This window comes from Sarcophilus harrisii, chromosome 6 (genome assembly GCF_902635505.1).
Source record: "Sarcophilus harrisii chromosome 6, mSarHar1.11, whole genome shotgun sequence".
In the NCBI taxonomy this organism is placed as follows: Eukaryota; Metazoa; Chordata; class Mammalia; order Dasyuromorphia; family Dasyuridae; genus Sarcophilus; species Sarcophilus harrisii.
Window position 1 is genome coordinate 187,136,973 of NC_045431.1, and position 15,986 is coordinate 187,152,958.

General features: G+C 33.7%; 1 protein-coding gene across 7 annotated transcripts in view; it reads left to right on the forward strand.

The window, feature by feature from the left end:
* The window catches only part of ZFYVE28 (zinc finger FYVE-type containing 28), a 182,657-nt gene that overhangs the window by 99,715 nt on the left and 66,956 nt on the right, over positions 1–15,986 (forward strand). For 4 of the 7 annotated variants that reach the window (XM_031942322.1, XM_031942323.1, XM_031942326.1 and 1 more), the window contains exon 8: positions 1,067–2,404. In XM_031942322.1, coding sequence (XP_031798182.1) covers positions 1,067–2,404 — 1,338 coding nt within the window. Of the gene's footprint in view, positions 1–1,066; positions 2,405–11,600; positions 11,796–11,888; positions 11,955–15,986 lie in introns of those variants that run through there. The other 3 variants (XR_004230199.1, XM_031942325.1, XM_031942327.1) reach the window with 3 other exon arrangements.

Sequence of the window (15,986 nt, forward strand, 5' to 3'; positions counted from 1 at the left end):
GTCAAAAGATTTATTAACCCAAGTGATTTCAAATTCAAATAGAAACAGAGATCACAAAAATATATGTAAGGATTTCTGTGAGCCTCAGATTGACTTAGAAAATCATATATTAACATTTGTGTTTTATTTTTTTGTTAAGTATTTCCCAATTATATTTCTGTCTGGTTTGGGTGTGCCTGGACTTTCATGGGCATATTGCTGTCTAGTTTCATGTTTTGACCCTTCTTGTTTAGATAACCTTAAACCTAAAATACATCTTAAGTGATGAAAATGTTAACTGTTCTTGTCATTCTCTTTCCTTCCTGATGAAATAGTGCTCAGATGATAATTTCTAGTAAATGGCAGAGAAAAAACTAAAGATAGAATAAAGAATAGGGTACAAAAGAAATTGCTACATTGATCTATCATGTGTTTGTCAAGCTAATGCTTTGCAAAATCATTGCAGTACTGCCAAGTAATAGATATACACAATATATTATGCATTTGTTACATCTCAGAATTTACTTAAGTTACCTAGTTTCAATATTCAGAATTCAGGTCACTTCAGAGTAATTGTGGTTTAGAAAAATGAGTTAAATAAAATATTTTAATATACTCTTCCCTATGACCTTGAAATGATTGTATTTCTCATTTTAATTCTTTAAATAGTATTGCTTATGCATCACAGTTAATTAGGATCTTTTGTATTGTTTCAAATAGAATATTTTGTTACAGAATAAACGCAGAAGGGATTAGTTACCTTCAAGAAGAAAGGGAAATGATTTAAAAAGCAATTCTACAAGCTGAATTTCAGATTTTTTCTTTTAAATAAAAGGAATTGTCTTTTAATTTGAGAAAAATCTTTATAAGGGGTAATTTGAATTTTATGGGAAATATGCCCAAATGAAATCAAATGTTTAAGAAAAAATATAATATCTTTTGGGAAAAATTTTAATACTATGTACAGATTTTTTTAACTTCCTGATTTTCTACTAGTAGTAGAAATTTGTTTTTAAATGTGTTTTAAGTAAAATGAAAGGAATTTTTTCTCATAATTTAATTTTAATTTTCCTTTTGAAATTTGCAGAGATTTACTGCAAACATTAACTGAAGAAGAACTACACACACTTGAACGGAACCTTTGCATATCCCAAGATATGGAATTCTCTGTCAGAACAGATCCGGAAGTGCCCTCTGTCATTGCACCCACTTTAGCTGCGACTTTCCCTCCTGAGCAGCTTTCTGTCACTGCAGAAAATTCAGAGGCTGAATTAGCCTGCTCAATGCAGTATGATGAACAGGAACTAGAACAGCTTAATCAGATGGTTCACAGGGTAGGAGATGAAATGTCCTCTCTCCTTTCTCCACCCAGTGTATGCCAGTCTCCAGCACACAGAGCTGGTCTAAGAAACAACTCAAGTACAGAGGCCTCACCAAGCAGGTCAAATCTTGAACATTTAAATGATGAAGAGGACAGAGTCTTTTTTATGGATGACCTTGATGGAGCAGGAGAATCCCTTGTGAGGGAAGAATCAGCTAGTGAAACTTTGGTTTGGGTCAACAACACTTGTCAGGATCTGTTAAAGGAAAGGGCCCCTCAGAATTTAGAGAATGGTGAAGCAAGAGATGGTTTATACATAAAAGAAATGGAAAGTGATTTGAGCAATAATAATAATATTGAAGATGGCAAAATGCAGAAAACTGGGCTCTCCATCCAGAATTCTTGCAGTTGTTTAGATACACAATTATACCTCAATGGTTGGGATGTGAATGCTGAAAATGCAGAAACAGCAGAAATGATAGCTCATAGAACTGGTGGAATGAAGATATCTGCTACCGTCATATTTAATCCTAAATCTCCTACTTCTTCCAATTCACCTGTAACTACACCAGAAGTACCAAGTAATTGTGTTCCTGGACCCAACTCAAGAACTGATGAAGAAGAAAATGAATCCCACCAGCTCGGCATTGCTGCCACAAATTGTCTCATTAACTCCTGTGTGTGTTGTGGTAGCTGTGAGGATAACAGGGAGGATAACATAGAAAGTTTAAAGACTAAATGTGCTCCAGGAAAAGTTATAAAAAATGCCTCTTATAATCTAGTCAAGTCTAAAGAAAAAGATCACATAGATAAGTCTACTAATTCAGCATCCACTCCAGAGACACTAAAAACTGAAAGTGTCCCTGCAGAAAGAGACTGTGACCAGCAAGAACCTAAACACTCTCATTCCTCCAAGTGCCTGGCACAGAACTCAGGTTCACAAGTGGGAAGTGATAATGGGTCACAAGTCGAAGGGGATATGGCAGGTCAACAGAAACAGCATGAAAAAAGAAGACAACCAAGTGAGAAGCAGTCAGAGACCAGAAAGCAAAGTAGAAGCAAAAGGACAAGCAAAGAAGGAGTAAAAGCAAGACCTAGTTCTAGGTAAGGTCATTTGTCTTCTTTTGTGCTGAAAGGAATGCTTTCTAAGATTTATGTATTTGTTATTTTCTGGTTTTGATTTAACATTCAGTGCATATATAGTATCTTAAACTAATAAACTATTTCAAATTGAAGGAATATTGATTTTTAAATTACACTATCAGATCTGCTATTGATACTATTAATTTAATTTTTAAATAGTATTTTAGTTTTTTCCCAATTATATGTCAAAACAATTTTTGGCATTTGTTTTTCAAAGATTATGAGTTCTGAATTGTTCTCCCTTCCCTCCTCTCTTCTAAAATGTAGGCAATTTTACTTAGGTTATTGTTATTTGTCCTTCATTCTCAAAGAGGACCATGACATCAGAGAAGTGATGCCATAATATGCAAGTGAATTGTATTTAAATGAGGGAGGGCTGTGCAAGGGGACCTGTGCTGTCATGTAAAACATATGTCTCTAGTAGTCACAATCGTAAAAGAAGAAATAGCTCAAAAGGAAAAAAATGAAGAAAATTAAATGAAAAAATATGCATCTGTCTGTATTCATTAAGAGTCCATCATATCTATATCTGGATGTGAATATCATTTTCTTTTTGTGGATCCTTTGTAGTTATCTTGGATCTTTGTCTTTCTGGGAAGAACTGAGTTATTCATAGTTGATCATCATACAGTGTTGCTGATACTGTTGTACTTTGTTTTCCTGGCTCTGCTTATTTCAATTTACATCAGTTCGTAGAAGTCTTTGCAAGTTTTTCTGATATCTGCCTGTTCATCATTTCTTACTGTGTGACGATATACCATTACATTCACATATCACAGTTTGTTCAGCCTTTCCCCAAATAATGTGCATTCCCTCATTTTCCAATATTTTGCCACCATGAAAAGGGCTGTTAGAAATACTTTTGCAATGTAAATCCTTTTCCCTTTTTTATAATTTCTTTGGGATACAGACCTAGTAGCAGTATTGCTGGTCAAAAAATATGCAGGGTTTTTTATGTTGATTTTATTTTATTTCCCTTCCATCCCTAAGATTTTGTGTTTCAAATTTTTCTCCCTTGTATACATCTTTTGTAGTCCTTTTAAACATATTTCCATATTTGTCATGTTACACAAGAAAAATCAGACCAAAAAGAAAAAAAAAAAAGAGAAAAAACAAAACAAAAAATTGCTTTGAAAACTAGTCTTCACTACTTCTATATTATGAAACTAATAGTATTTGCATTAGAATGTAAGCTCTTTAAGGGAAGGTAGTTTTCATTTTTCCCTTTATATCCTCAGCACCTTACACAATGCCTGACACATCATACGCACCTTCCAAATGCTTATGGAATGGAATTTGCATAAAAGAATTCTCCAATAAGGCCATAACATGTTTTATTTCCATTTCATATTGAAAGTACTTTGCAACTTATATGATTACTGTCTACGTTACAGAGTCTTATATTAATATTTTATAATATTTGCATTGCTGGGTTATATAGTATATTTGACCCTAGGAAGGAATGCTAGAAATTTGCCTTTAGAGTACTCATGTTTCAATATTTATTTTTATTACCTATCTTTAAAAAATCTAAATTTTCAATTGATTACCAGAATGTACTAATATAATTTTATTAATTATTCTGATAGGATCAATAAATTTTTTGTTGTAACTTAACCTAGGATTAATTATACTAGCTATGATATACACAATTTGCATTGAGCTGCTCTTCAGTCTTTTCTTTTACATTATTTTAATTGAGCATTTATTTGTTTTTCTCTTTCTGTTTTCTTTACATTGCATTGAGAAGAGTCTTGTGAACACTATTAAATATATGACAAGGTTTAGTTGAGAGGGGAAATGTTTGCTAGGAAAATATGAAGGGGGAGATATCACTTTATTACAATACAATATTAGGGCTTGTTAACCAGGATCAGTATCAGTTATTCAACAAGCATTTATATGTGGCAGGTGTTTTGTTAGGCCTGAAAAATACAGAGGTAAAAAAATGGAACACTTTATGTTCTCAGGGAGCTTATGTTCTATCAAATGAGATATGTGCCTTTAATCTATTTATAAATCCGTGGATCATTTGCAGAGAGATAATAATTTAAAGCCATAGGAGCTGATATAGATTGTGTACACACTTGAGTGTGCGCACACATACACACACATACAAACTGATATGGATTACAAACTAGCAGAGGAGAATGACAAAGAGTAGGAAGAAAACCAGTAAGGAAAAACTCAGAGAGGAGAGTATCCAGGAGGAGAAGGTGGTTAGTGATATTTGAGAGAGATGTTTAAAAAGATGAGGACTGAGGCAGGTAGGTAACATAGTAGATAGAATATAATACACCCTGGTATCAGAAGGACTGAAGTTCAAATCTTACCTCTGACACTTATTAGCTGTGTGACTGAGCAAGTCACTTAATCCCAATTGCTTTAAAAAAGAAAAAAAGGTAAGTACTAAGAAAAGATTATAAGATTTGGAAATTAAAATCATTACAAACTTTAGAGAAAGAAGTGTTAGATGAGTAATGAGTTCAGTAGACATTGTAAATTATTGAGTGAATGAATATAGAAGAAGTAGAGACAATGAGAATAGCAGGTGTAGTTTTTCTAAGAGTTTGAAAAGGGGAAGCGGGATAAAGGATGATACCTTGAGGCAAATATATAGTCTAATGAAATTTTTTCTTAAGAATGGAGGAGAAGGGATTATTTGAAAACAATAGGGAACCAGTATTAGAAGATTTTTTAAAAAGTACAGGAGGGAGAGAATAAACAAGGGGCTCCCCATATGCTGGAGAAAGTGGAAGGAGATAGTTTCTATTTGCATGGAGTTCATGGAAATATACTTGGCTTTGGCAAAAGAAAAGGGTCAAATCACTATCAAATATGGGAGAAAAGGAAAATATAATAATAAGGGCTAATATCAAGTCATTTGAGATGAGGAGAAGAGTGGACAAGGGAGCTTACATCCAGTGGTCTCAATTTTCTCACCAAAATAAGGGGCAAGGTCCATAGCTAAGAGAGCTGGAAGAGGAAGAATAGAAGGCTTAAAGATAAAAGTAGGACCAATCTGACCAATTTGCATACTAGGAAATTTAATATAATAATTATCTCTTCCTGACACTGAGATAAGGCATGCAGGGAAGTTTGAAAAATATCTTTAAAAAAAAAAAAAAAAAACCACTGTTGGCCAACAATTGGAAATTAAAGGGATTCCCATCAATTGGGAAATGGCTGAACAAGTTGTCATACATGATTGTGATAGAATACTATTATGGTTTAAGAAATGATGAGCAACAAAAAGTTATCAAACTGTGCATACCCTTTGATCCAGCAGTGTTTCTACTGGGCTTATATCCCAAAGAAATCTTAAAGAAGGGAAAGGGACCTGTATGTGCAAGAATGTTTGTGGCAGCCCTCTTTGTAGTGGCCAGAAACTAGAAACTGAGTGGATGCCCATCAATTGGAGAATGGCTGAATAAATTGTGGTATATGAATATTATGGAATATTATTGTTCGGTAAGAAATGACCAGCAGGAGGATTTCAGAAAGGCCTGGAGAGACTTACAGGAATTGATGCTGAATGAAATGAGCAGGACCAGGAGATCATTATATACTTCAACAACAGTACTATATGATGATCAATTCTGATGGACTTGACCCTCTTCAACAATGAGATGAACCAAATCAGTTCCAATAGAGCAGTAATGAACTGAACCAGCTACATACACCCAGCGAAAGAACTCTGGGAGATGATTATGAACCATTACATAGAATTCCCAATCCCTCTATTTTTGTCTGCCTGCATTTTTGATTTCCTTTACAGGCTAATTGTACACTATTTCAGAGTCCGATTCTTTTTGTACAGCAAAATAACTGTTAGGACATATATTCTTTAACATACTTAACATGTATTAGTCAACCTGCCATTAGAGGAAGGGGTTGGGGGGAAGGAAGGGAAAAATTGGAACAAAAGGTTTGGCAATTGTCAATGCTGTAAAATTACCCATGCATATAACTTGTAAATAAAAAGCTATAATTAAAAAAAAGGAAAGAAAATAAAGAAATGATGAGCAGAATGCTTTCAGAAAAACCTGGAAACACGTGAACTGATGCAAAATGAAATGAGCAGATCCAGGACAATATTGTACATAGTAATAGCAATACTGTATGATGATCAACTGTGAATGACTTAGCTATTCTCAAAATATAATGATCTAAGCCAATGAAAAATGCTTCCATCTCCAGAGAAAGAACCAATCGAACCTGAATGCAGATGAAAGCATACTTTTCTTTATTTTTCTTATGGTTTTTTTTTTTTTTGGGGGGGGGAGGCAAGAGGGTTGTGTTTTCTTTCACAACATGACTAACATGAAAATATGGTTTGTATTACTACACATGTATAACCTATAGCAAATTGCTTGTCTTCTCAGGGGGGAAGGTTGGGAGGAAGGGAATTTAAAATGCAGAATTTTAAAAAAAAAATGTAAAAAAGCATTTGCACATGTGGTTGTGGAAAACACAAAATATTAAATTAAAAAACAAGCTCAAAACAAAATGAACAGTGGGGATGAATCGAAATGATGAAAAGAACTTCACCTGTGATTTCATTATATGGAGGTCCAACAATATAACTTGTCATCTTCTCAACAACTTATAATTTTAGAGTACTGACTGGTACTGGGACTAAGATGTTAAGACAGGGGTCCTCAAACTTTTTTAATAGGGGGCCAGTTTACTGTCCCTCAGACTGTTGGAGGGCTGGACTATAGTAAAAACAAAAACTTTATTTTGTGGGCCTTTAAATAAAGAAACTTCATAGTCCTGGGTAAGGGGAATAAACGTCCTCAGCTGCTGCATCTGGCCCGCGAGCATAGTTTGAGGACCCCTGTTAAGATCGTATAGTTAGCTAATAATGTTTTTTTCTGCCATTATAGGTTAGAATAACTTTTTTTTTTAAGTTTTGAGTTTTGGATTCTATTCCTCTGTCCCTTACCCCTTCCCTCTTTTTCTTTTCCCCTCCCTAAGACAGGAGGCAGTTCACTGTGGTTTGTACATGTATAGTTATGTAAAAGAAATTTGAAAAATCACCACTGAGTTATCATCAGTTAACGTGAATTAAATACCAAGTAACTGTGATACTACTGCACATTCTTGATTGAAGTAGCATGATAAGTTCCAAACTAAATTTCATAAGATCATTGATTCAGATCTGGAAAGGACCTTTGAGGTTATTTAATTTTATACCCTCACTTTTACAGATAGGTAAATTTAGATTCAGAGAAATGAAGGAATCTGATCAAAGTCACAGAGATAAAAGTCAGTGATTTGAGCTCAGTATTCTTTTTTTTAAAACTTCTATCATGTAAAATTTTGAATTATAAATTTTCTTCTTTTCATCCCCTCTCCCACTTTGAGAAGTCAGGCAATTAGGTTGTACATGTGCAGTCATGCAAAACATATTTCCATATTAGCCATGTTGACAAACACACACACACACACACACAGACAAAAAAGGGAAGGAAGAATAAAGAAAAAGAAAGAAAACAAGCTTCAGTCTGCCCTCAGATTCTATTATAAACTCTGATATACCAGCTAAAAATCCAGCCTTATTGCTGATTGAATACATGTGCTGCTCATAACTACTCAAATCTAGTTACTCATTTTGATCTTCTAATGGCAAAATTGTTATAATCTAAATTAAATAATTTTGCAGACTACAAAGATCTGAAATGATGCTCTTTGATTATAAAATTTTTAAAAGGATAATATTTCAGTAAGTAATTGTAACATGAGCTGTAAATAGCCAAAATTGGTCATGAAGTATTAATGTTCACAGAACTATTAGTAAAGGGCATATGAAATAATCTGAAGATTTTATTAAAACAATTCTAAACTGTATGTGTGGATGACCTATTGAATCTAGGTCAGTACAGTCTTTGTTTAAGCAAATACCAAAGCTACAGAGTCCATTGATTTTTCCTTGGTCAGACTCAGTTCCTTACATACCACATGATTGACTTCTCTACTAGCATTTGGTACTACTGACTTATCCTAACCATCTTAAAACTCTCCTCTCCACTCTTTGTCAACATTATAGTATCCTCATTCTATTCTTTCTATTCTTATTTCTCTTTTCACACTTTATTTTTTCTAAAATAGTGAATTCTGGAAGAAATTGATTTACTATACAAGTTTGGCTTTCATCAGTTTCACATATATATATTAGTGGGAAAATACTCTAGGATTCACAGTATGCATGAATTGCCTCTTCTTTCTGCTCTCTTTACCCTTTTGTCAGAATATGCAGTGGTTGTGAATTGTAATCAAGATCAATTTTCAAGAGCTCTTTGTACAATCAGCATAATAATACGTGATGTTTACATGAAACTTTTATTTCTAATGTATTCATAATCATTTGGCTAATTCATTCAGCAACCTTGAAAAGTTGGTTATTATTATTCCTACTTATAGATAATAGAATTTAAAAAGAAAGAGTACAAAGGAATAACTTCATCTTTATGGGGAAATCTTTGACAGTAATTTCAGAAAATTTAGAACATTCATCAAGGTCTGTTGAGTTCTGTTTTCTTACAAGGTTGTCTAGGATATCAGATTGTTTCTAAACTACAGGTAATCTAGTAATTTTATGAAAGCAGTATCATGTAATGGAACGAGTACTGGACTGTCATTTGGAAGATAGGGGTTCAAAACTTAGCATTTTCACTTAGCAGCTAAGTGACTGGACAAGTCACAATCTCTTGAAGATCTTCATCCTAATAAAATGTGAATACTAATATTCATGTTATTTTTTGGTAGGATTTTCCTAAAAAGCTATAAAATAAGTAGATTAAGTCCTTATACAAATATAAACAACTACTATTGTCAGGGTCCCACAACTAATACTCCCAAAGGAATATGAAGGATCTCCAAAGTTGTGCTCAGATAACACAGTAGCTATTAATCTTGTGATACAAAGTCATTATTGCTATTCAAAGGATATGCATATGTGTGTATCGGTGTGAGTGTGGATATGGGGATTTTCTATGTATATGTACTTGCACACTTTCATGTGTATGTGCAAAATGTGGTTTGCCTTGCTATAGATGGCTTTGCTTATGTTTTCTCGTAATAAACATTACGAAAAAACATAAGCAAAGCCATCTATAGCAATCAGTGTTTATTTACTAGGCATCTACTGTATACCAGGCACTGGATTAGGCACTGGTGTTACAAAAAAACAAAAAAATGAACTCCTGCTCTCAAGGAGGATTTACTCCATCAAGGGAAACCTTATATATCTATCTATCTATCTATCTATCTATGAGCCTACAGAGTATATAAATACAAAGTACAGAGGGAATGGAGTGGGCATCAGGAAAGTAGAGAAGGGAGTACTTCAGCTAAGTGGTGAAGAAAGAGAGCGTGAGGTTTGGCCTGTGCAAAAGCACCATAGGCAGGTGAGTAAGAGTCATCTTGGTGTATGAGAAAACCCCATCTTCGTTCAGTAGATACAGGGCTGGACTTGGAATCAGAAAGATATAAATTCAAATCTGATCCCAGACACAAGTCACTTTAACCTGTTTGTGCCCCAATTTCATCATCTGTAAGATGACGGACTTGGATTTGTTTGTCTCTAAGATTCCTTCTGGCCTTCCATTTATGAGCCTATCCCCCCAAGAATTTAATTGCTTTGCAGCATTAAGATATCATCTTATTATCTCTATTACTATCACAATTAGTTCTATAGCCATGACCCAAGGGGCTGGTTTAAAAACACCAGCCCAAAGGCTCCTTGTTTTTTTCTGCTTTTGTCCACTTTCTTTGAAAGCCTTAGAGAGGAAGAGACACTGATATCCATATTGGGGCTTTTGATACCTTTTTATTCCCACAATCCAGCTACCATGCTGACAACACTTCTTATTATTATTAAGACTGACTCTGCTTCAAATATAGTTACATATTGCATAGCCAATGTTTTTTGCAATAAATTATTTAATTTAATAATCTCATGTAATATTGTAAAACTTCATCAGATCCTAAGAGTTGAAATTGACCATAAAAGAGATCTGGTTCAATGCTTTATTTTGTAGATGAGTCCAAAAATATTAAATCAACTGATCTACGGTCACAAAGGTAGTAAATATTGCTAGAAGTTGAATCAAATCCTCTGATTCTAAGCTTAGGTGGGGGTTTTTCCCACTGTGCGTGCTGCTTCTTTCCCTTGTCTGATTATTTCAGATAGCTAATTGTAGATCTAAGCATCTAAGCATAATTCTCTCACAAATATTGTTCATTTAATTTCCTGCTATAGCAGAATCAATTAGCAACATTAGGTAGATTACACCTTGATATAGTTATACAGGCCTTCACACTGCTTATAATATACTTTATACTTTAATTACCCACATACAACTTGGAATACAGACTTAGTTTAGTTCTAGTCCTAAAAGAAGTTCAACATTATAGGCATGTATAGTCTGCATTTTCACTAATAAAAATATACTTCCAATAAATGGAGAAAACAAATGAGTGACTAATCCAAATGTAATAAGAAGTGAAACATTCTAATTTGACAATAGGCACAAGTACAATGTATCTTTCACTGTATTTGTTGGGATGAGAAATCAAAAAGATATTGAAGTTTCACATTCTGTACAAATCAAAGAAAATACATATAACATGTGTTATTTAAATACTGCCTTATCAGTCTAAAAGCAGACAGCCTTCAGCAAGAGATAACTGGGAGAGTTGACCCTAAGTAGCAGCAAGAGTTCCAGTTAATCCCATTCAAATTTTGAATTTTCTTGTTAGCAAATGATGTTTGAAGTATTAAAATGTAAATTTTTCTTGAAATAGAGTTTATTTTCTTTAGCCTCTTCACAAATCAGTTATTTATAGTTTGACTGAAAAACTTAGTCTCAACAGTTGTGTTTTTTTTTTTGTTTTTTGTTTTTTTTTTTTGGAAATGCTTATTATCCCATATAATTGTGTACATTCAATTTCTACAACAGAAGTGATCAAAACTAATTCATTATATTAATAGGTCTATAACTATTACAGTTAATACTAATCTCCCAGGAAAGAATATTTTAGTACTATGGCTTACTAGCTGGAAGGACATTTCAGGAGTTTCACTGAACCCAATTTTTTGTGACTTTGAATAAAACATAATATAAACCTCTTTCTATATTAACATCTATAGAAACAATAAACAGCATGGCATCATTTATAGGGTCACTTTCAGTGATTCCAAACAAGAAACTAATAAGTCTCATCAGCATCAAAGGATCCAGCCAAGGTGAAATAATTTCCCCAATGGCCCAACTCTTGAGTAGTGTTCTACTTAAGGCCTTTTGATCCAATGGAGAGAGCTAATTGGTAAGTTACTTTTTCCTCTTTAAGGTTTAAACAATATTGTTTAAAAATTCCTTAACAGAGTAGTTCTTTTCTTTTTTTTTACATGACAGCTCTCTATTCTTTTTTTTCTAAGGTGACAGCAGCGCTGGACTCCTAACCTTTCATTGAAGTTAATCTTCATCTTCACTTTCATCTCCATGTAAGTTTTACAGCAGGTGTAATAATTAGTCCTTTTGTTCCTTTATTTAAAGCCTTTCTTTAGATCTCAGGATTCAGTAAATAATGTTCTAAATCATTGATGTTTTGGTAAATGAAGTTTCCAAGTAGAAACTGAGGAAAAGATCAAGAAAAATAGCATGTTTTATGTAAATTGGTAAATGTTGTTATTAGCTGCACAGAACTGTATTTGCAGTAGTCAAATAAAGAAAAGTTAAATGAAGAAAAATGAAAAATATCAAAATTACCTGAAATGGATGGTAATTTGAAGTATACCAAAGATGTGTTGAACAAGTTATTAAGAAATGTGATATTGTGTTATGTTTTTAAAATAATGTCATGTTTTTCATGAAACAAAATCAGATTAGACAAGAGAAAGCCTATACTCTCCAATATGTAGTGTACACAAGACTATCAAAACAGCATACCATTTCCCAGTATGTTGATCCCTGGACATGGGATGTTCTATCATAAGGGAAGAAATGGAAATTCTGAGAAGAGTAGGAGGAAGATGATACAGAAGAAGGAGGAGAAGAACAAAAAGAGAAGAAAGAATAAGTGCAAGAAGAGGAGGAAGAGGAAGAGGAGGAAGACAAAGAAGATGATGACAAGACAGTATTTGAGATGTCTGAGGCAGAAAGCAAAACTGGTAAAGAGACATGGATTGCTTGGATGGCTGGCCAATTATGAGGCTATGAGCAGCAGAACTACAGAGATAAGTATAACTATAGCCAGATTAGATTGATGTCCAATGGCTATAAGTGACAAGACTTATGAGTGCTAAGGTTTTGTTTTGTTTCTCACAATTTGTAATTGAGAATCTTTCCAGCCTATGTTAGGGAGAACAAATGCATCTAATTGGAGAATGGTTGCTAAGGATGTTTCTAATGTCTATTTCATTTCATTTTCTGCTTCAGTTAAATGATTTAATTTATTCTAGGCTGTTTTTTTATTTGTTAGCATGGTAATTAATAACTGAGTTTCTAGCCCTCAGTTGACTTTGAAACCTTATTTTTTATTTATATTATTATTATTTACAGCCACATAGTTTCATAATGGAGAAGGGATTCAAGACTGAATAAAGAGAAAGAGAAGAAGCATTTATATAGCTCTTGCTTTGTGCCAAGCATTGTGCTAAGTTCTTTACAAATATCTCATTTAACAACAACCCTAGGAGATAGGTACTATTATCCCCATTTTACAAATAAGGAACCTAATGCAGACAACTAGTAAATAGCTGAGGCTAGATTTGAATTCAAGGCTTCCTGACTCCTAACCCAGACCTCTAGCTATGCCATTTAACCATATATTTATTTTATATATTATATTATTATACCTACATTATTTGCATATATTATATACATATTATTACATATGTTATACCTACATTAAAACCAGTAATCCATGGGAACTTTCTACTAGAATGGAAAACAGGATGTAGAAACACACTTTTACAATTAAAAATTAATTTATTTATTCTTCATGCCTTTAACAACTTTTTAAGTTATTCTATGCTGTATGCCTTCATCTTTTTATTCTTTTAGTTCCATTTATCCCAGCATTTCTATGTGTTTTCTCTTTCATACTATTTTAGGCAGTCTGTATACTATTCCTTTTGTTCTGTTTTCTTCATTTTGCATTACTTAGTTTGATTTTTCACAATTTAAAAATTTTCCTCATATTTGTATATTTTAATGGCATATTTTGTTGCATCCATAGGACATGATTTATTCAGTAATTTTGAGTTATCTAGGTTGCTTCTAGTTATTGGCATGATAATATTGAGATATAGTGGACAGAAAGAAAGATAAAAATATATGTACATAAATATGAATATAAAATGTGTATTTAAGGACACACATTTGTATGTACATCTTTTTTTTTGTTGTTGTTACCTAAATAGTTCTTTTAAATTTATTGATGATACTTTTGGGATCTATTTCCAATAATGGGATTATTAGATAAAAAACCATGACTGACTTTGTAACTTTTATTTTTTCCCACCACACTGCTTTCCAGATCTTCATGTCTACCAGCAATGTCAAAAGACCTGTTTCTCCACAATGCTGAGTTTTGGCACCTTCAGTTATTTTCTGCAGCATTATTTTAGGGATTATGGGAGTAGTGAAGGGAGCCCTGGATTTGGGATCTAGAAGACCTAAATTAACATTTTGCCTGATACATTTAAAATTTGTGGGACCATGAGCAAGTCATTTAACTCTGTCTGCCTCAGTTTCCTAATTTGTAGAATAAAAATAGTAATGGCATCCACCCTACTGGATTATTTTGAGAATCAAATAAAATAAGGAATATAAAATGCTTTGCAAATGGTAAAACACAAAATAAATACAAAATTATTATTAATAACAACTTCTACATGAAGCCTTACCTGAATGCCTCGATTCTTATACCTTCTCTCCCAAATCACTTTGTATTTAGCTATGTTGTAGTGGCCTTTTGTGAGAATAGATTAGGAATTAGAAAGATGGTGAAGATGGATGCCTGCTGGTCAGGATAGAAAGCTCCTGAATGCTCAGATCCAAGGAATCAAACCCAAGTCCTTTCAGACACATCCAAAAGTAGAGGGGAAAAAACTAAAAAGAGATGGATCTCACCAAGAAAAGCACAGCAGTAGTCTCAGAAGAACTGACTTACAAGCTTGTTTCCATTGCACAGGAAGGGAAAAGCCTTTGAGACTTTGCAGAGTGAGGTGATGAGGAGCTCTGACTCCAGGATGTAGGTTGGATTGGGAGCAGATGTGAAAAGAGGTGTATAGGTCAACCCCAGCAGGGCTGAGGCAGTCAAAGTACAGTACACAATATACTGTGCAGACAGTGCAGACAGATGGACCCAGGAATTTCTCCTTTTCTCTCCACTGTCTCTTACCTATCTTCCCAACCAATCTTTGTTCTCCAAAAATTTGTCTTTTACTTTGGTCATTTGTTTTTAAAGAAACTGGTTTTTCCAAGAGAACATGGTTGGTTATAATACTACTGATTTTTGTATGTCCTTAAAGTAAAGGTCTCCAAGACTGAGCAAATGAGGTGAAATTCTGGGAGTGAGATAGAGTTTATTATTGTTAACATTATTCTGTGATTAAATTGGGGACTCACAATAAGATGTGGGCAGTTTGCATTGTTTATGAACATATGTGATTATGGTTTTTATATATACATATATATAAATATATATACACATATATACATTTATGTGTGTGTGTGTGTGTATGTATAATATATATCCCAAAGATAGAGAAAGATTATATGACTCAGGACCACTACCTAAAAATAAAATAAATCTGTCCCCATTCCTGCTCTCCCAGCAAGAATTGAGGGCACTGATTAAAGAAAAGGTCACCTTTGAAGAGATGACTTGGAGAGGAGCTGTGTCAAAAGTTCAGATTTGAATTCAAGTCTCCTGTCTCCAAGTTCAGTTATCTTTCAGCTATAGTGTACTATTTCTCTAATAGATTATTTAATGTTTGTGATGTTCATTGTTCATCATTTTTAGTCTCTTCCAAACTCAAAAAGACATTTAATGCATCCATAAGCATAAGGCATCTGATTAGGTTACAAGCCTTTGATCTCTTCCAATTCTTAACTTAGAACCATTTCCCCCCCCCTAAGGCAATTGGGGTTAAGTGACTTACCCAGGGTCACACAGCTAGGCAGTGTTAAGTGTCTGAGATCTGATTTGAACTCAGGTCCTCCTGACTTCAGGGCTGGTGCTCTATCCACTGCAACACCCAGCTACCCCTGAAACATATTTTCCAATGTACTTTTCACCATCTTCCTTTATATGTACCTGTATACTGAAATCACTAAGTATGTGTTTACATGACTTACAAGACCTTGTCAAGCCTTTGTAGTATTCTCTTGTTCTTTTTTTCCTACAGCAGATGTTAATACTTCTGTTGCAAAGATGTTCGTGGTGCATTTTTTGGTTTGGGTTCATTATGTAGAGGAGATGGTCAATTATATCATGAAATGATGATTACTACTGACTTTGGACATAT